General features: G+C 34.5%; 1 protein-coding gene across 2 annotated transcripts; it reads left to right on the top strand.

Moving 5' to 3' along the window:
- The first annotated feature begins 922 nt into the window (after nucleotides 1–922).
- On the top strand, nucleotides 923–25,915 carry LOC129244712 (tensin-1). Of its 2 annotated transcripts, XR_008582381.1 has the most exons (3): nucleotides 923–3,742; nucleotides 12,775–13,146; nucleotides 25,213–25,913. XR_008582381.1 is itself a non-coding variant. In XM_054882515.1 (2 exons), the coding sequence occupies exon 1, from the start codon at nucleotides 934–936 to the stop codon at nucleotides 3,694–3,696; it is 2,763 nt and encodes a 920-aa protein (XP_054738490.1). In that variant the 5' UTR covers nucleotides 923–933; the 3' UTR covers nucleotides 3,697–3,742; nucleotides 25,213–25,915. The 2 variants fall into 2 exon arrangements, 1 of the variants encoding a protein (XP_054738490.1); XM_054882515.1 differs by lacking the exon at nucleotides 12,775–13,146 and having other exon boundaries at nucleotides 25,213–25,915.
- The last annotated feature ends 1,579 nt before the right edge of the window (nucleotides 25,916–27,494 follow it).

Here is a 27,494-nt window from a genome sequence, read left to right as displayed (position 1 = left end):
TTTCAATAACCAAGTTCCGGCAGGAGACTTCAAACGCTTTGTTGGACTTCATGCCTCCAGTACCCATAACAAAAGGAAAACATTTTATAGAAAAAAGAAAGGACGATAACGGAAAAACAATAAGGCGTGCTTGTGTATTGTGTTATGCCATGTCAAAAAAATCTGCTGATAGAGTAACAGCCAGAAAGAGCTTGAAAAGGACCACCACCTACTGCCCAATAAACTGCAACTATGTGTAGAATTTTTTCCTAAATATTCCCACCAGAAAAATTAATTTTTGCTCTGATCTCCATTAAAAAATTGAATTTTTAATTTTAAGTTTATTTTTTTTCTACTGATTTCCATTTGAATTTACATACATATATATTTTTATATTTGTTTTGTTCATAAATGAATTAATTTTTAAAAGAATTAATAAAAGACAAATTTTAAATTGTGACGTGGCCTCAGAGTAACATTTAGGTGTCGCACGAAAATATGCGACGTGACCTCAGGGTAACATTTAGGTGTCGCATGAAAACGTGCGACGTGGCAGCCAACGTGTTAAATTACGTCACGAATTACTTTCAAAATTTCCATTCCATTTGAATATATAAACCATTCTTATATATGAACCAATTACAACCACATAAAGTACAAAATTTATACGCTGTTGTATTTTAAAAACATTTATTTGTTTGTTTTTGTCTCAGTGTAGCAAGAAATACAAAAAAACTAGCAGGCGAACTGTCGGAACGAAGCGAAAAGATACTCGTACCCAGATTGCGTTGAGGTATTTGTATCTGTGAGTGGGTCGGTGTCTGTAAGCGTCATATATGTATGTAAGTATGCATATACATAGATGTTCCTTGTCTGCGTGCTAACTGCTAGCAGCTAGATGCCAACACCGAAGCAATCGCCTCAACGAATCAGTCTTGTGAATATTCGCGAACTATGCGGTCGCCATACGATGATTTCTCCGTCGTGTCGGACAGTGGTGAAGAGGCTAGAGCCACCAGGTACAACTACAGCAACACCAACAATAGTGCCATACCATATCACGCGCGTGAAAATTCGTTGCCATTTAGTTACGGCCAAATAAATAAGTCATCGACGCCATTGCGCAGTACAAGTGTTGGCACTGGAACTGGTGGACTCTATCGTAGTCAACATGGCGTTGGTGAGGGTTCTAGCGGTGCTCTTGATTTCGGTTTCGGTTCAAGTTCATCGCCGTCGAAAGCGGATGTGAATTTCAATTTAGGCACTGATCATTATTACGGTACTAATTACAAAAGTGCAAACAACAACGGATTAACAGCTACATTAAAATCAACAACAGCAAATACAAAAGCATCGGCATCGGGAAGTAGCGCGGACACGGCAAATCCTATTAAAGCGCAACCACGTCTCACCAGTCCAATATTGGTGCGCAAAACGCTCAATAGCCGATCACCTACGCGCAACGGAGCCACCAATACGAACACAATTTCCAACACATACCACTACAAATATGGAAGCGACAATGGCAGCGCTTTCAACGCTACCGCCGGCAGCAGCAGCGGCCACGACAACACTTTGAATGGCAACATCGGCGGCTACAACAACGGCTACGGTAGCACCAGGAGATATAACAACAACGACTACATGTATGGCAGCAACAGTAGCAACAATTTTGATGTTGGCGATGCTATCGACGGCAGCATCCACGTTCGCAAAACTCAGCCACGCGATGATTTTGAGGAGCTATTGCGCGAGCGTCGTGAAAAGGTGTTACGGGAGCATTACCGATCGGCCGGATCAACACCAATGTCTAATGGTGGCGGCGGTAGCTTGGGCACCTCACCAAATTCGCGTAAATTCAACTATGATTTCGAGATAAATTTAAATTTGGATGATGCGCCAGCGCCCCCACGTCGCGCTCACACCATAGATCGAACGTCATTGCAACAGCTGCAGCAATATCGCACTCGGGATATTCCAGTTATGCGCGAGGCCGCCACACCAACGGCCAATGCAACATATGTGGAACGTAATTATCACACAATTAGCTCCTCGAATGCCAGTCGAGAGGCAGGCGGCCCGTTCGCAGCTGCTCAGCAACAATCGCGAACACAGCAGCAGCGGCAACAACCGCAAGAACCGCAGCAACAGCAATTCGAATCGCTTTACAGTACGGTGGAGCGGCGTGTAGTGAAACCGTCGCAGAGGCAATATTCGCCATCATTGTCTCCAACGCAACTGCAGCAACAGCGGCGGCCAGAGTATGCCGCATATGGCAATGGAAATGCGCCTGGTTATGGCTTTGACAGCGGCAACGAGTATGCAACAAATAATCGTAGCTCATTGGGGGCCGCCGTTGTTGCACGCAGCCGTAACGACTTGTCATCGCCCATTTATGCCACGACGAGTAAGCAAGTCACCACAGCTACGAGCACATATCAAAGCCGCAATACAATCGAACCAGAATTGTCAATTACGGATCACCAGATGGCGTCGTCACTGTCGTTGCCAGTTAGCCCAGCGTTAACTGCGACTGCGGCCACGAATGCGGTTGGGGCTGGCAAGATTTCACCTTCGCCATTACATGTCGCACGCCCCGAAACGCCCGCGTTTCCCGTTACGCCACGCACGCCACATGGTGCATACAATGGCCAAAACAGCCCCATGGGCTATTCGCACAGCCCAGTACCGCAGCGTCCCGACTTGCCAAATGGAAAATCAATGCTCGACTTGCACAACTACTCCTCGGAGACCATTTACCGGACGAGTTGTCGTCCACGCCTTGACTCCAACATGTCATTGGTGAATAGTGAACCGCAGGAGGTTGCTGCACATCTGGTCAAATTTGCCAAAGACTCGTCCAAATACTGGTATAAACCGAATTTGTCACGCGAAGAAGCCGTACAATTGTTGCTGCACGCTGAACCAGGCACATTTATTGTACGCAACTCAACCACATATAAGGACAACTATGGTTTGGTAGTGCGTGTACATCAACCACCCCCAAACAGCGAACTTACCGGTCAACCCGACGATTTGGTACGCCACTTCCTCATAGAGCCCACGAAACACGGCGTCCGCTTGAAGAGCTGCGCCAATGAGCCAGTTTTCACATCTCTTTCGGCACTCATCTACGAGCATTCAATCAACAAATTGGCCTTGCCGTGTTTGCTACGTATACCTGATCACGATTTGGTACCATCGTTAATTGAGCCGACAAGTGCGCAAAAACAACTACTGATGCAAGGTGCCGCCTGCAATGTACTGTGGCTCTACTCATGTGACACCGAATCTCTGACTGGCGAGGAGGCCATCCGTAAAGCCATACGTCAGCTGTACGCCCAACAACCGTTACCCATACCAACAGAGGTGCACTTCAAGGTGACTCAGCAAGGAATTACGCTCACCGACAATACGCGAAAGAAGTTTTTCCGGAAACACTATCCCGGCGAAAGCATCTCGTTTTGTGCCATAGATCCAGATCATCGTCTCTGGGCCATTCAGTTGACGGAGGAGGACGGCAGTGTCAAGAATACCACCGCTGTTGGAGCGCTCAAGAAAACCATATTTGCTTTTGTGGCGCGCAATTCACCAAAATCGAAAGATAATCAATGCCATGTTTTTTGTGATTTGGATATTCATCAACCAGCTTCGGCTATCGTGTCGTTCGTCAATAAAACTCTACCAACGGAGAAGGAACGTAATTTTGTGCTCTGAGGGTGGGCGAATGCGAAAAAGGGGACACTCTTGGATAATGGACAACGTAAGAAAAGAGTTTCCTTTATGATTTAGGCTAGAGTGATTAGGCACGCTCGTGTGTGTTTGTAGGTATAGCGTGTTTATTTGTTGGTATAATTCATACATGCATACACAGGCACTGGTCAAGGATTGAGTTATTTGCATGTTTTTTACAATGGCTAATTTCATTTGTAAGAGCTCCACGTTTGAATGCATGTCAGAATGCAAAACTAATTTCATAGGAGTGCTGAGGCCAATCCCAATAAAAGCTTTATACATATGTATGTATAGAGTGCATATCTGTATTCCGCAATGAATGTAATTTCTCGTAATGGTTGACTAATGGCCATCTGGTCACCTGCTGCTGCTATTGCTGCTTATCAGTCGGGCTGTACGATGTAATATAATATTTCTAGAATGCCAAGAATTTTCTGTTAGCCATACTAAAATAACGGCAAATCAACTCGTTATCTTTTATTCATTAGCATACTTAGTTCCTAAATCTATTGTAACTACATATATAAATATATTATATATATATATGTATGTATTTATATATATGTATGTATGTATGTATGTATGCGCCCTTATTGAGTTTTGAATCGACAGGCCTCCAATCCTACGGCTAAAAAACAAAAACCATCGGCTATGCAAGAGTTTTAAAAACATATTATTGAAAATAGTAATACAAGCAATACAGTGCGCCAGGAGGAGGAGAAGCTCGGCCAAACACCTAACAGATGTGTACGCGCCAATTATTTATTTTTTGTTTTTTTAATAAAGCTAATATCTTCTTATCAAAAATTTACGCACAAAATTCTTGACCGAATATGCATATGAAGAAGATGCGTTACCGTCATCTGTCAGCTTGGGTGGCACAAATCTGGCATTGAGCTTACATAGGATCTCTCTGAGCCATTCCAAATGAACCAAAACGAGATTTTACAACCAGCGAGTCACTTTCGAGAGAGTTATGCAATTTAATGAGAACTGAGAAATCTTATATGAGGCCGTATCTAAAGATATCGTTTTTCATAGATGCAGAGTGCATGCCAGTTTTTAATTTTAAAACCATTTGATATGCAGTACAATGTGCTTAATTACGTCGACATTTTATTCCACATTGGAGAAAATTTATTTTTGCTTACAAAAAAAAAAATATTGGCATTCGACACATTTTTAACGCGCCACCTACAGACGTCATCTAATATGAGCTTTTTAATTATAAAAAAATATACATATGTATGTGTGTAAGAATTAATTACGTTTATAAAATGGAGACTTTTTACTTTTTTTATAATAACTTAAGTGCACAATACTTGCTTATTTATTCCCTCTATTTATTTCATTTATTTTATTTATTTCGATTATTTGTTTTATTTCTTTGATTCATTTTACCTACTTTATATTTTTATTTAAGAAATCAGGCTGTACATGTAAGACTTTAAAGTATTTTGTTTAATTTTTTTTTATTCATTTTATTTTTTTATCTATTTTATTTCTTTTATTTTATTTTTATTTTTATTTATTTAATAAATCAGGCTGTATTGGTAAGACTCTTAAGTCTTTTATTTTATTTCTTTTATTAATTTTATTTTTATTTTTTTTATTTATTTAAGAAATCAGGCTGTATTGGTAAGACTTTTAAGTATTTTGTTTTATTTTTTTTATGCTATTTTTTATTTTATTTATTTAAGAAATCAGGCTGTATTGGTAAGACTTTTAAGTCTTTTATTTTATTTCTTTTATTAATTTACTTTTTTATTTATTTATTTTTTATCTTATTTTTTATTTTATTCATTTAAGAAATCATACTGCATTTGTAAGTCTTTTAAGTATTTTGTTTCATTTTTTTTTATTAATTTTATTTTTTATCTATTTTATTGCTTTTATTTTATTTTTTATTTTATTTATTTAAGAAATTAGGCGGTATTTGTAGGTATTTTAAGTATTTTTTTTATTTTTTATTTATTTTACTTTTTACCTATTTTATCTATTTCATTTCATTTATTTTATTTTTTTAATTAATTTATTTAAGAAATCAGGCTGTATTGGTAAGACTTTTAAGTATTATTTTTTTTTTTTTATGCTATTTTTTATTTTATTTATTTAAGAAATCAGGCTGTATTGGTAAGACTTTTAAGTCTTTTATTTTATTTCTTTTATTAATTTATTTTTGTTTTATTTATTTATTTTTTATCTTATTTTTTATTTTATTTATTTAAGAAATCATACTGCATTTGTAAGTCTTTTAAGTATTTTGTTTCATTTTTTTTTTATTAATTTTATTTTTTATCTATTTTATTGCTTTTATTTTATTTTTTATTTTATTTATTTAAGAAATTAGGCGGTATTTGTAGGTATTTGTAGGTATTTGTAGGTATTTTAAGTATTTTTTTTATTTTTTATTTATTTTACTTTTTATCTAATATATTTTATCTATTTCATTTTATTTATTTTATTTTTTTAATTAATTTATTTAAGAAATCATTATTGTAAGCTTTTTAAGTCTTATAAAGGGTGGTTAAGTTTCAAGGGCCGGTGTTGATTTTGAATAAAATACAAAATTATTGTCATTTCTCTTTATTATGATAATACTGGTATAATTCAATTACGTATAAAACGAAATATCGGCCAAATGGCACACCTCCATCCGATGGTCCAAATTTTCGATGACGCTGAGGCATAATTGAGTTTCTATGCCGTTAATGTGCCTGATTATCTCATCCTTTAGCTCTTGAATTGATGCTGGCTTATCGACGTACAACTTTTCTTTCAAATAACTCCAAAGAAAGAAGTCCTACGGTGTCAAATCACATGATCTTGGCCTCCAATTGACATCGCCGCGACGTGAGATTATTCGGCCATCAAATTTTTCGCGCAAAAGAGCCATTGTTTCGTTAGCTGTGTGACAAGTGGCACCGTGCTGTTGAAACCACATATCGTCCACATCCACATCTTCCAATTCGGGCCATAAAAAGTTCGTTATCATCTCACGATAGCGAACACTATTCACAGTAACTGCCTGACCGGCCTCATTTTGGAAAAAATACGGCCCAATGATGCCGCCGGCCCATAAACCGCACCAAACAGTCACTCTTTCTGGGTACATTGGTTTTTCGGCAACCACTCTTGGATTATCATTCGCCCAAATGCGGCAATTCTGCTTATTGACGAATCCACTGAGGTGAAAATGTGCCTCATCACTGAAGATGATTTTCTTCGAAAATTGGTCATTCACTGTTGTCATTTCCTGCCATTATTCTGACCCTTGACGACGCTTGCAATGGTCAAGAGGCTTTAGTTCTTGAGTCAATTGTACCTTGTAAGCGTGTAAATGCAAGTCTTTATGCATAAGGTTCATCAACGACGAGCGTGAGAGGGGCAATTGTTGGGCACGACGACGAGCTGAGGTGGATGGCTCTTCAACCACACTACCGCGAACAGCAGCAATATTTTCTGCAATACGAGCTGTACGATCATGCACTGGTGTTTTCACAGCTCCTACAGACCCGGTTTGCTCACACTTTTGCACAATTTTTCCGATTGTACGCATATTTGGACAATTAAATTGACCGAAAAAATCACGAAGTGCGCGATATGCATTTTGATTTGAACGCCCGTTTGCATAATAAGCCTGAATAACTTTAACGCGTTGCTCAATTGTGTATCTTTCCACGTGAAATTGAAAAATGTCAAATAAAATGCAGAAAAAAACTTGACGTTTAGATGTGGTTCACAGTCAACATCGGCCGTTGAAATTTAACCACCCTTTATAATACAACGCTGGTGGAAGTAACCAAAGTCGAAATCAATTATTTTTATGTATTGCAAACTTAAAACTAACAATTTAGAAAATGTTTAAATTTAATATTTAAATTTAACCGTATAAGTAGCCGTACACAATAGAAATTAAAACTAAAATAAACTTGTAGATAAGCGCACAAAATGAGGGTTAATAGTACTCGTAGGAATTCGACAGAGAGATGGTAACAGTTTACTCACAACCACATTCATTTTACCGACTTAATGTTATCGTGTATTACCCCTTTGTAGTTACCCCTACCGAACACAGACTTGACAGATTGAGGTATTCAATTGCAGAGTCTCACAGCATTAATGAAGAAAAACCGTGATGAAGAAAATTTAAGTGCAATAAAGCACATTATGCTGTCTAAATTTGGACTACGACTGCTTAGCCTTAACAATAACAATAACAATTTTAAGCCCTTTTAAAATATCTGTTATCAAAATATTTTTGGGAAGCTGAATATAGTGTGAAATTTTGTTAGATTTTGGGTTGCATGTGCATACATACATACATATCTATGTACAAAGGTATGTTAAAGGACTGTTAAAGTGCTCAACATTTACAATTCTCTGATAAATTTGGTAGATTATGTACAACAGATTATGTGTATCATTTTGCGACAAAACTGCAGTGAAATGCAACCACTTAGATGGAATACATATACACATGTAACAGGTGGCGCAAAATTAATCAATTATGGAAAAATTTATAATATTTGCAAATATCGTCCTACGGCAATCATATTTGACACTTGTGAGCTAGACAGCTGCAGCATACAAACAGACAAGCAATGGAGCACGTAAGGGTCAAAATAAAGATTTCCGTCATTCAAAATAATTTTTTTTTTTAGTAAAAAGTTGGATGGTTAATTTTGCGCCACCCGATTAATTTTGCGCCACCATTTATGTACATATGTATGCGCGTATGTAATTGTATGTATGTGAATATTTTTCATAAGTAAATATGAGCATTGCAACGCCAAGTAAAATGGCCAATATTCAAGTGTTCTGTTTTATATTACATGAAAAAAAATGTCTGTATCTCACATATCCACATACTCGTATATGCATATGGATGTACGTACATACCTAGCTATGGCTTCGTTGTGCTTACAGCTGCTCCTACAAATTATTATAATTCAACCGCACGTATATTTACATACATACATATGTATGTACGTAGTTGTGCATAAGTACGTATATATGTATGCATGTATGAGCATTTATTAAATTATAAACATCTATAGATGTTTACTCGAGATTCGCATTTAAATGAAGTCAGACAAACGAATACATATCCATTTACGTTTTGTTGAAATTTTAATTTTAACACAGCGCCTCGATTGTGGATAGCGAGGGTAGAACATTTTGCGCAGTTTTGAATTTTTAGTTAAAATCTGGTGAATCTGCACACTTTTCGACGCCACCGCAGCCTTTTGCCCTGTGTGGTATTGAGCTCAAGTGGCGAGCAAACGATAACAAAATATTTTAATAGAATCCATTTCATAACGCTTTTGAATTTATACATTTTGCCTTATTTGCTTTCTTCAGATTTTTCAGAATGTTGCTTTCATGGCTAGTCTTCTAAACAATGATAGGCACTGAATATGTGGGCATGTACATATGTATGTGTATGATTTGTAGTTTTCTCTAATTTTTCCTATTTTTTACTTTCTGTAAGTTTCAGCAAAAGTCTTTCAAATGAATCTCAGTTTGTTTATGTTTTTGGTTGTGCTTAATTTATATGCCAAATAAGAATCCGTCTTAAAATAGTCTAACGACCAAGCAGAAGAAAAACACAACACTCATTGATGCTTTTGATGCTTCGGCGTACCGAGCTGGACGAATGTGTGCTTGTACATTTACATGAACATATACATACATACTTACTTATGTGCATATCTATATGAATACACCTATGTACATATGTATGTAATGGTGCTATTTCTCTTGTCCATACAAGCAACCAGCGAATTTCGCGCGGTGACAGCCTAGGGAGTTCGCTGCTGCCAAGTCGAAAATGTTTGATATGAAACGCGAATGATTGCCTAAATTCATTAAGCTCGTTCAATTTAGGCCATCCCACGCCTGCCATAGTGAAATGCAACGCAATAGTTCGCCATCTTAAGCCCTTCTCACTTGTTAGGAGGCTGCAACCGTTGTTGGGTTATTTGCTTAGGTAAACAATGACATTTATTGGGAGATGTGCATTAAATTAATTAGTGATTGGTAGCATTAAAAATATTTTTTGATGAATTTTATACAATATATATTTTTTTTTAATTTTATACACAAGTCGAGTCGAACTCATTCACTCGAATAAACGAGATCGAGATGTCCCATATGATGCTGATTTAATTCCATTATTATTTAATTAACTTATCGAAAGCCCAAAAAACGCAAATGTTGCGCGCGAATAATAGTAAAAAGGGGTTAAACATGTAAACATTTACAGTTGCGCTAAAATAATAGCAACTCACAGGTGTATGTATAAGTATAGGGTGGGCCATGTAAAATTTGCTTTTTGAATCGGCTATATAAAAAAAACGAATCAATATTTTTTCGAACTTTTTTTTTTATTTTGAAGATTAAACATTGTCATTTATGAATAAAAAAGAATATCGTTCAAATGACTGCCACGACTGGCTTCGATCAACCCAATTTTTAAGCACATTTTCGATTGTTTGGATTCCACTTTCGTGAATGGCAACTTCGATTTCGTATTTTAAAGCATCAATCGTCTCTGGATGGTTCGCATAGCATTTGTCCTTAACGGCTCCCCACAAAAAATAATCCAACGGGTTTAAATCGCAGCTCCGAGACGGCCAATTGATATCGGAAGCAAAAACGGTAGCCAAAAGTTCGAGTGTAACTTTGGCAGTGTGAGAAGTTGTACCGTCCTGTTGAAACCAAATGTCGTCCGTGGCATCCTCTTCAATTTTTGGAAACAACTCGTTGAGCATGTCACGGTAACGCTCGCCATTTACTGTAACCGCGGTTCCTCGCTCATTTTCGAAAAAAAATGCCCGATGATGCCGCCAGACCAAAAACCGCACCAAACAGTGACTCGTTGTTGATGCATTTGCTTCTCTACAGTAACGTATGGATTTTCTGAGCCCCAAATCCGACAAATTTGCTTATTGACGTAGCCACCGATGTGAAAATCAGAAAAGATATAGAATACTCACCACTTTGGAAATAGGTTTTCAATATTTCCCAATATTGTTGAAGCGTATAGCGTACCATTTCGTAAATGTCAAGCCTTTAAGTAAATTATGAACACATTTGACATGTCATTTGTGGTACCATTCCACCAAAATAGGTGGTTCAAAAAGCAAACGCTATATAGCCCACCCTGTATAATGACTTTAAAGCGCTCAAGCAACTGTAAATAATTTATCATACGCCCATTTAAGAGTAGATTTCTAACCTCACAGTGATTATACTAAAAATATGGGATTGTGAACTGTTAAAAACTTTGTATTAGTTTGGGGAAGAAGAAATCTATTTTTTTCCTTGTTCACTTTCGGAAGCATGACTCAGTGTTGCGTTGGTTTCGTTAATCTATTTTGATTTCTGACAGGGTAGGGGATTAGCCTGCCGCTACGAGTCCTAAATAGTGGGAAGGAGCAGTGCTTAGGAACAACGCCTTCTTTACTGCTTGGAGCGCCATCTGTGTTTCACATCTTTCTGCCAGAAGGATCGCACTGATGGTTGAGGACTTCGTTAAATTTGGTGTGTCTGCACTATTACCCGCTTCCTCTTGCTGGCGCCACTGATGCAATGTGTAACTGTCTATTTTTCTTTGTTTTTTGTTTCTTTTAGCAACCACAACGCAAATAATGCGCTGACTATTGACGGGAATGAAGATGGAAAGGATAAGGATTTGTTTTGTTTTAGAAACAGGGAAAGTAGCTAAATTTGGAAAAGTGCGAGGGCCGTGCTTTACGTGGGATTCGAATCCACAACCTCTGAGTTGGCAGGCTAGTGCACTTACGCTAGACTACCGAGGCCGCCAGATCTATTATTGTTGCGTGAATTTTTTACGCAAATGCTTTTAAACTGTTTTATGGTCGATATTCAGCACCTGGGCGATGCTTCAACTACTAATATCACAGAAATAATTTTATACACATTTTCTTTAACATCGAAATCGTCGCAGCCAATATTGCACGTAATCAGCTGTTACTGCATCGGCATCATAAACACCATTCATAATTTCAGCGACCTGACTTGCATTTTCATTTCTCGCCCTTATAAAAGAAAAACTGTAAAATGTAACGAATTTTCTCATTGTTGACACCCTGTAACTGACAACTGAATGGATAAGACAAAAAAACAGCAAAAGAATTTGTTTAGTGTGAAATGTCACCTTGACAACGAGCATAAACTTCAAATTGTTTGATCGTTACTTCTCGTAAAGTACCGATCACTACAGCCATCTAATAAATAAATATTCTTAATTTCCTTTTTTTAAATTTATGTTAAACTTGGAAAGCCTCCACTGGAGACTTCTGCTTGTTTTCTTATTTCCCAAAAGTATAAGCAAAAATTTTTATTTCCACTTTCATTGATTTATGTAGTTGTAGTCGTAGTAATTTTATTGTTCTAGCATTGAAATTGTTATTGTTTTCGTCGACGCACTTATGAGGGCCACCAAATATATGTAGGCGATTTTTATTTAATTTTTTCGTTTGGCCTGCGGTGTAGGTGCTAAGTTTATAAGTATTATCTAATAATATAGTTATGTATGCATGTACGTATGTGTGTGTGCAACGCGTGTGTGAATGTACAAAGATCACTAATTTCAATTGCAAAGCTGAACGAAATACGCCAGATGTTCGAAAAATGACAAAATGTATTTTATGTTCATTGATGATTGAATTTATATTATATAATTTATTTTTAGTAATATCAATGAAGATAATTAAGTATGCATGTACATATGCATGCCGATGAAAGGAATTTGAATTTGTTGCAGTTTTCAAGATACATATGTACATATATCATTTTAGTTCCAACTCAATCAAATTCGTTTAACAAATTCATGCACAACAAAGCACCGACACAAAAAACAAGCAAACAGTTTTTAGCTCTTATGAAGTAGCTACATACATACATATATATATCTACAAGTGTCCATACATACATACATGCATTAAAAGAATAAAAGTTATTTATTTGTAAACTGCGCAAATAAATCTAATTATTTTTAATATATTTTTTTTCTTTTTTGTTTTTCTGCAGCTGTCCAAGCACCTACACACCAATCAATCAATCAATCAATCCATCAATAAATAAGGAAAAATATATATTGCAATTGTCCGCACACGCACACACACACATTTTATGAAATAGTACCTAATTGTACCTGTAGAAGACTACTTAAGCACCAGATATATGCGACGATATTTGTATACAGACCGATACGAGAGCACTTGCCACCAATCAGTCACAGAAAGGCGCTGCACGCGGTCATCTACGCACAAGTCATCCCCAATCATCCTCGAATTTATCGGAGTTCATGCAAAACTATGTAATCGTAATCGTAACCTTTATTCCCACAGAGCCGCAGCTAAATATTTTGTTTACACTGATATTGCATAGCGTAATGCATATGTATGTATGTTTAATTGCCGTATTTGTTATTTGATTTTGTTGTATGTATATTAATTGTATATAGGCATTAAGTTTTCATTCTAATTTTTATAATCATTGTAGTGGCTTAACTAATTTAATAATAAACGAACTAAAGAAAAACGAAAACAAATTTTGACAATATTAACAACAACAACATGCATATGTGTACCAGGCATGTATGTACATACATATACAATAACAACATCCATTCACATCTGTAATATAGGAATGCAAGTACCTACAGTTATGTGAAAAATAATAGGGACAGTGCCTACCCAAACTTACATTATATTTAGAACCGAATAAAAAATCAAAAATTCTTTCTTGTTTAAACGATTTATTTTTTCTTAAACGGTAGAAAAAAGATTAATAACAAAATTGTTGCTATTCCTATAATATATTTATTTTGTTTTTTTTTTGTGATTTTATATGAATTTATATAGTTTAACGTGTGAAAAAAAATAAGGACACTTCATGAAATCTTAAAGCTATAAATAACTTAAGTAAAACTAAATAGATATTTTAACTGAATATTGATGCATAAAGTCTTAGTGCCATATTAGTACTTTGTTGCGGATCCTTTGTTATCCAGAACAGCAGCACATCTTCTAGGCATTGACTCGATCAAATTTTTACAAACATGTACCGGTATTGCGTTCCACGCATCCTGAATAAGATTCCAAAGCTGGTCGCAACTTGATGGACACTCTCTCCTGATTGCCCTCTTAACTTCGTTCCACAAATTTTCTATGGGGTTCAAATCAGGGGATTGTGCTGGCCATTCTAAAACATTGATTTTGTTGTCCTGGAACCACTTCTTTGTGGACTTTGCCGTATGTTTTGGGTCATTATCCTGCTGGAAGACCCATATGAGTGGCATATTTTCTTTGGCATACGGCAGCATTGTATTTTTCAAAATTTCAATGTAATCAGCCGATTTCATTATGTTCTGGATGCGATATAGAGGATCCACACCATAATAAGAGAATGACCCCCATACCATGATGCTACCACCACCGTGTTTGACCGTCTTTAAAGTATATTCTGGATTGAATTCTTGATGGATAGGCCTTCTTACATGGTGGACACCTCTATCAGAAGAAAACAAGTTTACTTTTGTTTCATCGGACCACAGAATGTTACGCCATTTTTCTTTAGGCCAATTGATATGATTTTTAGCAAATTGCAATCTTTGTTTTATGTTCTTTTTGGATAACAATGGCACTTTTCTCGCACTACGGGCTCTCAATTCCTCACCGATGAGTGTTTTTCGAATCGTTGATGTGTCAACGTCAATGTTTAAATCATTTTTTATTCGTTTAGATGTGATAAATGGACCTTTTTTTACGCATCGAATAATACTTCTCTTTATAGTAGGTGTAATTTTTGGTTTTCTACCACGGGTTTCATCCTTGGGAATCCATTTAATAGCATTTTCGACCATCTTTTTTGAAATACCGAGCATTTGTGCAATTTTTCTGTACGAATTTCCGCTTTTACTTAAATTTTTAATATTATTTCTAGTAGCGTGGTCGCAGGGCGTATTTCTACCCATATTTGCCTAAAAAGTTACAAAATTGCAATTTATTTAGCAATTAATGTGAAGCTGGGAATTTGTTTTACGCACTTACTTAAAAAAAAACAAGTCTCTCTAATTTTTAGTATTGTATTTTTACGAAAACGAAAAACTGTCCTTATTATTTTTCACAGCAGAAATCGCGCACTTCTTAAAGAAAATAATTTGTTATCTAAACGAAAGAAAAAGACACACAAATTGTAACGGGATTTCTCAATGTCGTTTACAAGCTTTGCTATACAACTTTCTTTTAGCACAAATTATTTCATTTTACATGAATTCGTAAACACAAAAAACGGTGAATACAACTGTCCTTATTATTTTTCACATAACTGTATGTAGTCGTGGTTTTCAGCCATACGCCATACGCCACACGCCACACGCCACACATTCATCCATAGAACGCTCAGTAAACTTGGCTACGATTTCGCACATTTAATTTTAAATCAGAGGCGTCATAACCTTAAGCGTGGTTTTAGCCATAACGCTATTTATAATACGTTCACATATGCATTAATCACCTATAAATCCACCAAATTAATCTACCCGTTCACTTATGGCAGATTACCTGAAAAATCTACAATCAGCTGTCAATACTACTGTGAGAGGTTTTTCTTCATAGAAATTATTTTGGTGGAATATTCGGTGTTTTTGGTTTCTTTAATTATTATTAACGATATGAAGAAAATACAAGGAGAAGGAATAGATAATTTAACTGCACAATTGGCTGCTAATAATAAACAATTGGAGGAAATCCGTATGCGACGTTTACTGAGGTTGCAAAAAATTATGGCTGTAACGGGCATTCGAAGTTCGAATTTACATTTTATAGTAAGTAATAAGAGGGACGTTTATGGACACACGCTTTTTTCTGTAAAATGAATCCCCAATTAATAATATTAAACAAATATTTTATTAGAATTGTGTTTAAAGACCTGTTTCTTTGCCGGCATCCATTTCATTTAGTTTTTATTTTGATGTTTCTCCTTACATTCGTAATAATAATTGTCGAGAACACAGAAAACACAGGGTGGTACTATGTCAATAAGTATCGTTATTATCTGGGATTATTTTATAATCTCAGATTTTGGGAGAGAAATGTTGTATGGGAAATCACGCTTTTTAATTAAGGATTTTGAGTTAAGCGCGAAAAAGTAGATCATCTACTTATAGACATGTGAACGTATTATTACTTTCATCCATTGTTGTTGCCATAGCAATAAGCAGCTGATATTTACGTACATGTATGTATGTATTGTCATTTATTTGTTCATTTCGAAAGCGCAGAAAGTAAAGAAAAGATAACAACACAAGAATGACGAGGAAATTAGTAATTTATTCATTCGTATTATACCTATAACGGCATTATATACCGCAATGCAACAAATCAACAATCAGCTGTTTATGATTACCGCGAAAAACCAAAATTCAATTGATCCGCACGATTACGGTTATGAGTACGACATTAAGCTAAATACACACTAGGCAACCGTTGAAGCAACGGTTGAAGCAACGGTTGCAGCAACGTGTTGCCTTTGTTTAAGAAACACGTTGCGACCGTTGCTTCAATCTCAGTATTGTGTATAACTGTGGTGCAGGAAAGGTACGAGCGAAAGATACGTAAAATTAAATTTTTTAAATGATCGACGAAATACGTAAAATTACTTCTCTTATTATAATTGACGAACTTTTGTACGAAAATGAGGAAGAAGAGATGCAACAAAAGAAGAGAAAAAAAATCTGTCGAAAAATTGGCTTTTAAAAAAAATCGAGTTTTCGAACGAGAGGCTGCTGAAAGAACTGAAGGAAAATGAGCCAGCGGACTATAAAAATTACATGAGGATGGACGAACCCCTGTTTAGAAAATTGTTGGACTTCGTAAAGGCCAAAATAACGAAACAAGATACCATAATGAGAGAGGCAATATCAGCAGAAATTAGACTGGCAATAACTTTGCGGTATCTTGCAACAGGAAACTCTTTTGCGGACTTGAAATTTTTATCAATTTTATTGTATTCATTTTTTAATTGTTCGTATGCTGTTTTTGTAAAATTTTTATTTTTATATTTTTCACTACTTAATATATATCCCACAGCTCTCTCAAATTTTTATATTCGTTAATAAAATTAACATAATTTTCATTATTTTCAATTGCCATTTTTTCCTTTTTCACTTTATTTTACTCCGCACGAACCTTCTTCTTCGCTTGTTTTCAACGAACTGAACGAGTAAAAGCAGTAAACAATGATACACACGAAGCAACGGTTGCAGCAACCTATCCCAAAAATCAAATTTATTTGATATTTCAGGCAACGGTTGCAGCAACACGAAAATCATTTGGCAACACAGCTACACACGAGGCAACGGTTGCTTCAACATGGCCGTGTTGCTGCAACGGTTGCCTGGTGTGTATTTAGCTTTAAATACAATGGGCTTTTCAGCCTGAGTGTTTTAGGAGCCACCAAATCTCCTGGTGCTCCTTGGCTCGACCTTTTCAAATTTCATTCACGACATTACGGCATGTCATCTCTAATCAATTACAATTATTTTTTTTACACGAATTTGATTTAACACGAGTTAAAAAGAAAAAAATTCTTTTTTACACGAATTGTTTTGCTTCAAAACGATTCTGAATATTTTATGAATTTTTCTAGAATCACATAGCGCAAATAGAGTGAAGTTTTTTTTCAAAGTATAATATACATATGTAATTTATTTCTTATAATAATTTATTGAATTAAAATGTATAAGCCCGCAATAAATTCTTAAGTGAACTCTAAAAAGAATTATTTAAAGGGCTAGGGGTGCGCAGAGGCCAGAAAAAATTATGATTTTCAATAATTTTTTTTTTTTTGCTAGCCAATTGCTTTATTTTATAAAAATAAAAACATGGCATTAATACATCATGTTTCCACTTGACTTTTGCAAATTTTCAAAAAAAAAAATAATAATTGTAAAAGTTATCGCTGTTTGAGTGAAGCCCGTTTCTCTAGAAGTCCCTTGCGGTGATCAGCACAAGATTCATCTAAAATCAATCGGACAATAGATATTAGCTTGATTAATAAATAGGTAATTTTGTGCCTCATCGAAGCATTTTTTTTTTCAACATGAACAATATGGCAGCCTCAGGAAATATTTTTCAGATTTTTTTTATGTTTTTTTATGTTTTCCAAAAGCAGTATAAATTTTATTGAAATCAACCAAGCGGTTTTTAAGTTACAGTGATCACCAGTTCAAAAAACACAGTTTTGAGAAAAACGCATTTAAAGTTTTGCTTACGATTACCGGAGCGCCCGAGCGCCCTTTGTTATTTGTTGAATAACTGGAAAAGTATTTTTCGGATTCACTGCAAATTTTCACACAATATTTTTAAGATAAGGCGGCCGCCGTAGCCAAATGGGTTGGTGCGCGATTACCATTCGGAATTCACAGAGAGAACGTTAGTTCGAATCTCGGTGAAACACCAAAATTAAGAAAAAACATTTTTCTAATAGCGGTCGCCCCTCGGCAGACAATGGCAAACCTCCGAGTGCATTTCTGCTATGAAAAAGCTCCTCATAAAAATATCTGCCGTTCGGAGTCGGCTTAAAACTGTAGGTCCCTCCATTTGTGGAACAACATCAAGACGCACACCACAAATAGGAGGAGGAGCTCGGCCAAACACCCAGAAAGGGTGTACGCGCCAATTATATATATATATATATTTTTTTTTTACTGTAAAAAACAAAATCCAATTTTTTGAAAAATCTGACACACCCCTTTTCACTTAATTCTCTTTTTACACAATAATTTTTGGAAACGTATCTATCGTGTAAAAAGAGTTAGATGTAGTTATGGATAGGGCACCTCTAACTGAACTTTTATTACGGTTAACAAAATAAAAAACAAGGACTAATTGTAAACTCACAACGCTATCTTAAATTGTTCTCAAGCTGGCTCAAAATGACTAGACTTAAGGCACACGGCAGCCGCGTTCATTTTTATTATCAATTTATATATTGTTTTGATAAAGCTCTCAAGTATTAAAAATACTGTTATATTTAAAATTCGTAAGAGTGGAAAGTGGAATCACAAGTTTATATTTTTTTAAGAAACCCGTAAAAGTTTATTTTTTTTTTTAAGAAAACCGCTATTTCCAAAATTCCATACAAAATAATTATTTTTAGTAATATTTTCGTTGCTGAATTTCCATACCGATATACATCTACATATATGAAACTACATATGTATGTTTAAGCATTTCCATGCTGCTAGAATTGAACGAATCCAGAAAGTATTTTTACAATTCGCCTTGCGTAATTTACGCTTTTCGGATCCCATCCCTACATATGAAGCGCGATGCTTATTGACCAACTTAAAATCATTACAAAGCAGGAGAATAATCCTATCTTTATCTTTCATTTTCGACTTAATCCGTGGGGCTGTTGACGGTCCGATGCTTCTTGGGAGGATTTTCTTTAATATTCCGGTCAGAGCTCTGCGTAGGTCGGAGTTCTTCTATGTTGGTCTTTCAAAATCCCTTTATGCTCAGAATGCTCCTATTTCTAGAACCTTAATTGAGTTTAATAAAATCTCTAAATTTGTTGAGATAGATTTTTCATTTTCACAATATCACCTATTAAAATCTTTGAATATTTATTACAAATAGTTTAATTGTACCTCCTTCTTTTTTTATTGCCAATTAACCTGAAAATATTATATAAGTGGACATAAAAATCTATTATATTGATCGGTTTAATAAATGAATAAATAAATAAATAAATATGCCTGTGGACTTTTAAGAAGTTGTATATTTCAATTTGGCACTTCTGACTGTAAAGCAGTGCAAAATATTAAGTTTATGTTCAAATCGCATTTATCCATTTAAGAATCCATCTCAACGCAAGTTAAATAATAATACTAATTTTTTCTGTTTTTTGCTTTGAAATAAAAAAGGCGCTAAAGTTCATTTGATTTTTCAAAGTCCACAGACGTATTTACGGGAATATCTTAAATTCACATGCTTGCGCAGTTAAATGTAATGCCACCAACCTGAACTTTAATATAGTCTCATAGACGTCATTCAACTACACACAAATTTACGCTTTCAAAGAGTATTTTTTCTAATTTTCTCTAATTGCTCAATAAACGTATGTATGTACTCGTATGTATATGAATGTGCACGCTCTATATTAAATATAGTAGAGTACATGTTTGTGCATGTTGACATGCATGCATGTGTATGTATTTCTGTGTATGGAAGTTACGAAAAACAGGGCAATTTTTTTAAATTATAATGACATTTTATAGCTGTATGTTTGTAAGCCCATTTCTACTGTTAATGTATAGAGTGTATATGTGTGTGCATGAATGCATTTGAGAGCGTAACATTATCTTTGCTCAGGGGTTTGACAAATGAAATTTAATCTTATCTAAAATAGAATACGCAAATAGTAAAAAAATAAAATGCCAAAGCAAAAAATAAAGAAGTGATGTAGCAAAAGCCACAATAGATTGACTGGCACACACGAGAGCGCTCGTACAGTATAGTGGAGAACCTAAGCACTTTTTGTCCTATGGAATATTAACTAGGCATTTTCTTTTTCAATTCCAGTATTAGGAATTTACTACAAGTTCATCACTCAAATTTTTGTTGTGGGAAAAATACAGTAACTAATTTAAAATCAAATATTGCCATAAAAGGGGCGAAGCAAAAAAACTGAAACGCAAGCAACTTTTGCCAATTTCGTAGAATACCTAACAGTTAATTTTGTCTTTGAAATTAGTTCTACTTGTTGTGCCTCAAATTTGTGTTATTAAATAAGTCTTCGACGCTTGTTTGTAGCTATTTAAGTAGGCTGGCTTAGTTCTGAGTATATTTTTTGCCATTCATATATTCATATAATATATGGAAAGGATTTGTATTGGGATTTCGCCTACAACAACTCGTTTTTCAAGTACTTACATATTCATACACGTATATGTATATGAATTTGTAAACAAATTACTTTTTGCTCTGTTTAACATTATTACAATATGTAGAAACATTTGTCAACATATTTTCTTTTCAAGATTTTTATTTGAAATTTAGTGTAAATTATTATTCAATTATTAAACGTTTGCTCATGTCTGACATTAGACTTTTGACCTTTTTGGTAAAAAGGGAGGGACACATTTTTTTTATTTATTTTGAAAGGCTTAAAGAATAAATTTAAATTAATATTTAAATGTAAATAAAAAAAGAGGTTGTCTGTGAAGTCGGTTTACTGACGATAGTTTAACGTGACAACGTCATAAGAAAATATTGATGGAATGGTTGCAATTTTCAAAACAAAATTTTAATTTTATTTGTTTGATATATATTTTGTATGGATATAGAGGACGAGGTAAATTTAATTGCAATGGAATAGGTCAAGTTACATTTACACAAACGCGAAAAATGACGAAACATTTATCAAATTCATGAAAGATATCTTCAATTTCGATTGTGCATCAGACGTTAATAAGTCAACAACACTAAGAGGCACCATTATCGATTTGCCTTTTTCAAGACACTTTACACTCGAAACACTCCCTTTCATTTCCTACTTTTTCTATCATCGTCCTATTCTCAACAGAGAAATGGTTCATTACTATGCACACAGGAAGAAGGCATATGCAAATACAAGTATGTGAATTTATATACAAATGCGCATATACATACATATACATACATATATATGCTCACTTAAGTAGGAGCGAGCAAGATGTCGAACGTTGCCGTTCGTTTGCTTTGTTCGTTCCGCGCTTTCGCTTGCAGTTCATTCAAGGTAACGGCAAGGTAACGACAAGGTAACGACAAATGAGCAAGGTAACGCTAATGAGCAAGGTAACGACACATTTTTTCGTGCGTGCAGCCGGCTAAATCGAATTATAAGACGTTATCACGTCAATATTTTATGGACATATTTATGTTTATAAATAAATATTAGTTTGAGGCAAAAAAATCCATTATCTTCTCGGTAAGATTTTTGCGCAAATGGTTTAAAACTGTCGATCTTTAGCTCCTGGGCGATGCGTCGACTACTAACATATTGATTATTTCTGTCATTTTATCGACATTTTCGACATTATCCACATTTTCTTTAACATCGGAATCGACGCAACGAAAATTACACGTAATCAGCTTTTACAATAACGGCACCTAAACACCATTCACAATTTCAGTGGCCTGACTTGCATTTTCATCTCTCACCTTTATCAAAGAAAAACTGTAAAATGTAACAAATTTTCTCATTGTTAACACCCTGTAACTTACAACTGAATGGATAAGACAAAAAACAGCAAAAGAATTAGTTTAGTGTGAAATGTCACCTTGAATAATATCTGCCGTTCGGAGTCGTCCCTCCATTCGTGGAACAACATCAAGACGCACACCACAAATAGGAGGAGGAGCTCGTCCAAACACTCAAAAAAAGGTGTACGCGCCAATTATATATATATAATATATATATACTTTTCCTCCACTTTCCACTTTTACTCAAAATTTTTAGTGTTAGCAATCCAGTGTCTTGCTAAGGGAGCCGATTTTTCAAGGGGGAACAAGAAAGCTGCTTAGCATTTATTATTGAATCATGGTGTAAACCGAGGCAAATTCATTAAAGTGAGAGTAAAGAGTAAAGGTGATGGCACTAGACCAACAACAACGTTTTGTACATTGCAATGCTACGAAAGCAAAAATAGCAAAGAAAAAGAAATGAACGAACTGCGATGAACAGCCGACATTCATTTGAAGCTAGAAGCATACGACGATAGTGCGAATTGAACGGCTTTTCGTTGTTTTAGTGTGTGCTGAAAAAAAAAACAAATCGGCCGGTCTAGTGCTATCACCTTTAATAGTTTTTTTTTTTGTGTTTGTCGGGACAGACTAGCAAGTACAGCACTCCGGATCGTTGGATCCAATTCCATGCCGACTCTGTTGTCCAATGCCGGACAGGGGCCGTACCAATTCCCATTGCGTTTCAGCTTCAGAAAGCCTTCAAGGCCTCTCCTTGGATGAAAACATCAAGTGGTGGTAGATTAATCAGAGCTCTAATGCCGAGCCTAAAGTAGTCGGAAAAGCTCCGACGCAACAGATGGCCACAGGGTCACCTTTAATAGATTCTCCTTGGTGTAAACTAAATATCCCAATTGAGTTTCGTAAATATCATTTGGTTATATTGTTCAAGGATGAAAAACATTTTGACACTAATTATAAAAAAATAAAGTTCGGTTTATCTAAAGAAAATGTATCAATCACAGAGTTGAAATTATTCCAATTAAACTGTACAATCTCTTATTTATCTAATGCAATATCGGTAGAACTTTATGGCATTCTGACCAATCGACTATAAATTCATTTCTTAAACATTTTCAAAATGCTTACTTAAGACAAATAAAAAAACCGTTACAGCATGGAAATTCTTATTTCCCGAAAAAACTGCTTAGGTTTACACAATACTGTACAAGTGCGGCGCATTTGCAACAATAATTTTCACGATGAAGCGAATATGGTGAGCATTTTAGGTTAATGCATTTGATCTTACGTTTATATTTGCATCAATGTACGAACGACTGTGTGATCATATTATATAAATAGTGACATAAATATAATACGAGTACATATAGCCAAACATACATACATATAGTGCAAATGAAGCTTCGTCGTAATATAAAATTTCAAGAAAAAAACGTAGGTATTTACGAATTTACTTAAACACTGATATTTTGTGACATTTGGAAGCCAAAAAAAAATGTCTTAACCATCAGGGAGCATGCTGGAGTAAGCTCTGGAACCAGAACAGGAATATACAACTAATCAAAGTAAACAAAAAGCAAACTAATTACATTTAATCAATTTGTGACGCGATTTTTCCTATTATCTCACAAATGAAAGGACCTACAGTTTCATACTAACAGATGGTTCTTATTAGTACCTTTTCAATAGCAGAAAAGCGCTGAGAGATTAGTCATTGGCTGCCAGAGATGGCCGCTATCAGAAAACAACTTTTTCGTACATTTGTGTTTCATATCCACATTGGACGTCGAACCATGCAATAAAATTTTTTACTCACACAAACGCCTTAAATGGCTCTCAGGCTCTATGTTGTATTCGTTTGAATGCAGTTGTATCAATACGAATTCGGAAATCATATGGCAATGCACAGTAAACGAAACAAAGTGCAGATAAAATAAAAATAAATGATTGGCGCGTACACGTATGTAAGTCAGGTGTTTGGCTGTGTTTGTCCATACCACACCGAAAACATCGGTTCTCGTCCGATCACCGAAATTAAGCAACGTCGAGCGCGGTTACTACTTGGATGGGGGACCGCTTGAGAACACCGCTTGTTGTTGGCCTATAACAAACAACAAAGTGTTGGTACCAACAGTAAAATTTGACTCACATAACGACTGTTTGGAGCACATAAAATCAGGTGTGCATATATGTAATGTTCAAATTATAAATGCATTGTAAAGGCCACGATTGATTTGTAGCGCAGTTGAAGAGCTATTTGAGACCTAAAATCTGAAATGTTGGTATTCTTGAGTTGTAGTAAAGCCCCATTTCAGCGCGATTGGTTTTTACAGTTTAAATATATGTATTCAATAATTTTAAAGTTTAAATTAATGGTAATATTTTCAGCGCCCTAGAGAAAAATTTAGCGAGTGATTTTTTGTGGAACATTTCAATCCACACACGAGCCCAACTTGTATCGAACTTCTTCACCATTATTGAAAAGAAATTCTAGAGAGGTTATTAAAATGTCAGATATATTTTATTTATTTTGACTTAAAGAGTAAATATGACAAACTACATATATTGCAAAAATAAAGCAATAGTATCGTGACTTAAAATGTTTTGCAAAAAAAAAACAAATATCTAGAAAAAAATGTTATTTGGGATCATCGATGTAGACATAAAAAGTTTTGCTCTAACAATGCAGTAAAGTGTAGGTCAGTACCGCACAAATATGTTTTGAAATTTAACAAACATTATAAATATCATATGGACATTCATATGTGGAGGTGTAGAATAGATTTTTGCATTCACTGAAAGTTTCATTGCGCTTGCGCGTCCGTTAATATAGATATAATATTTCCGGATATAACAAACCCAGCATGCGAGATATTCATAGAATAACGAAAAAATCTTAAAAATGTTAAACTTTTTATGTATGCTCGGTAGTTAAAACCAAAGTAGACCCTGTACAAAATCTAACTTAGAATTGTGCATTTAGTACTTTTTTAGCACCGCGCCTTTTTAATTGCCACATTCACATACACACAGCTATGTACATATACATACAAACACATATATGTACTTAATTTTTTCACGTAAATACAATAATTTCTTGGTCATTTATTTTTCATTATATTGCTCATTTTTGCTTCTGTCTTTTTTCTCGCAACTCACTTTATCAACCTGTTTGTAATTCATTAATTTTATGCAAATGTTTTTAATTTGGCAGACAACCAATCCATACCTACATGCTTGAAAGTATAAAGAAATACATGGAAGCAGCAAACAAAATCGGCAAGCTTTGACAACAACTAAACTACGACGGCGAAATAAATATAGACCGCAATGAAATGAGCTAATCAACCAGATATAAAATATAGATATGTATGGTATACAAGCACATGCACACATACGTATGTATGTATGTATATCAAATGCAAAATACGTACAAATAGAATTATCAAAAATTATGAAAGTATAATATGCTTACACACATAGCACATACATACATACACTATATTTATGACGTATGCAGTGTAAGATGATGAAAGCACGAAATAATAATAAAAAAAAAATCGAAATCACTCATACGACATGTTGGGACCGCACAAATGAGCGATCGATGTTTAAATGTTTCTTAATTTACAGCTGCTAACCTTACTTCGTTCGAGACAATAAATGACAAATAGCATCAGGAAGGGATCAATATTGAAAGAAATATATTTTATTTTCACTCCGATACATGCAATAATTGAAATTATTGCTTTTTAATGCAAATTTATTAAAATAAAAGTGTGCTTTTGCAAAAAAAGTTGATAATATTTTATTATAACTAATTTGAGATGAGCACATAAAAGATGGTGGGCCTCTCTTTCCTAACTATTTAAAATTAAAAAAAAATTCTTAAAGATGGTTGTAAGTAATTTCCTATATCCAGATGAAAGTCTCCGTTGCTAGCGCTATTGATATTTAGACTTCTAAAAAATAAAAAATAAAAATAAAATAAAATAAAATAAAATAAAATAAAATAAAATAAAATAAAATAAAAAAAAAAAAAAATAAAATAAAATAAAATAAAATAAAATAAAATAAAATAAAATAAAATAAAATAAAATAAAATAAAATAAAATAAAATAAAATGAAATGAAATAAAATAAAATAAAATAAAATAAAATATATTAAAATAAAATAAAATAAAATGAAATAAAATGAAATAAAATAAAATAAAATAAAACAAAATAAAATAAAATAAAATAAAATAAAATAAAATAAAATAAAATAAAATAAAATAAAATAAAATGAAATGAAATGAAATGAAATGAAATGAAATGAAATAAAATTAAATTAAATTAAATTAAATTAAATAAAACAAAAAGAAAATAAAATAAAATAAAAATAAAATAAAAATAAATAAATTTCCTATATAAATCCCGAAAAATTAAATAATATGACAAAACCCCGATAATGCATTTTTTTAATGTTATACTCTATATTCCATGCGATTCGGATGAAATTACTCATTTAACAAAATTATGTTCTTCGTTTTTCATAGTGGGAAAAAAATAAGTAAACGGTATATTTTGGGCTCTTTTTTGTGGTTTTACGAGTAACAATTTTTTTTTTTTATACGCGCGCACTTTCTCCACACTTTGCTTTTTACATATACCTTCACCTCAAATATGAACGAGACGTTATCAATAAAACGGTCCGCGGATGACATATGGCAAAAATAAATTTTTTGTTTTTTGGTAGGATTGTTATAAGCTTACATGGCAAATTTCAGCGTGATATGTCACATAGTTTGTTTTCTGTGCTACTGTAAACAAGTCAAGCTCAAGTGTGTTCTTCGAATTTAAATTTATTTTTGCCATATGTCATCCGCGGACCGTTTTATTGATAACGACTCGTGCATATTTGAGTAGAAGGTATAATGAACCATATTTTAAACAGCAACATACATACATATATAAATTATAAAAAAAAGAGAGAGAGGGGAACACACATGTCTTGTTGACACCTTTCCTTTGCCATATTTTTTTCCTTATTCCGGACGTCGCAGAAATCACTTTAGATCATCCCTAATAGCAACGAATTTATATTCAAAGGTGCAATGCCGCGTATAGTTTAAAGGTTTGCATGTTAGAAGCTGTTCATATACAGAAAATACTTTGATTGACAGCTGACTTAATAATCTTGGACTTGCTCAAATTAGAATGCGCCTTTTCAAATCTTAAAAAGTAAGCAATTTTTTCCTGAGCAGAATATCAATAATGTTGCTGCGAACTACCATTTTTTCTAGTGAGAAATGTATATATGTATATGTTTTTTTTCGGGATGACGCCCATGAAGAGGCAACTCTCATGAGTACTGCTATACCGGCATAGCAGTATGCACGACTTGTATCCTCACAGCTACACCTACGTACTAAACACCTCTCCACTATCTACCACTCTCCCCGCGGAACAGTCCAAAAAAGGAATTACCTCACGGGGTTGGTTAGTTCATAGGCTG

The sequence above is a fragment of the Anastrepha obliqua genome, chromosome 1, assembly GCF_027943255.1.
Source record: "Anastrepha obliqua isolate idAnaObli1 chromosome 1, idAnaObli1_1.0, whole genome shotgun sequence".
NCBI lineage: Eukaryota > Metazoa > Arthropoda > Insecta > Diptera > Tephritidae > Anastrepha > Anastrepha obliqua.
Note: the sequence above shows the minus strand (reverse complement) of the source record. Positions and strands in the feature narration are given on the sequence as shown.

Coding starts and splice junctions, on each gene's coding strand:
- LOC129244712 (XM_054882515.1), top strand. CDS start 934: ATGCGGTCGCCATACGATGATTTCTCCGTCGTGTCGGACAGTGGTGAA.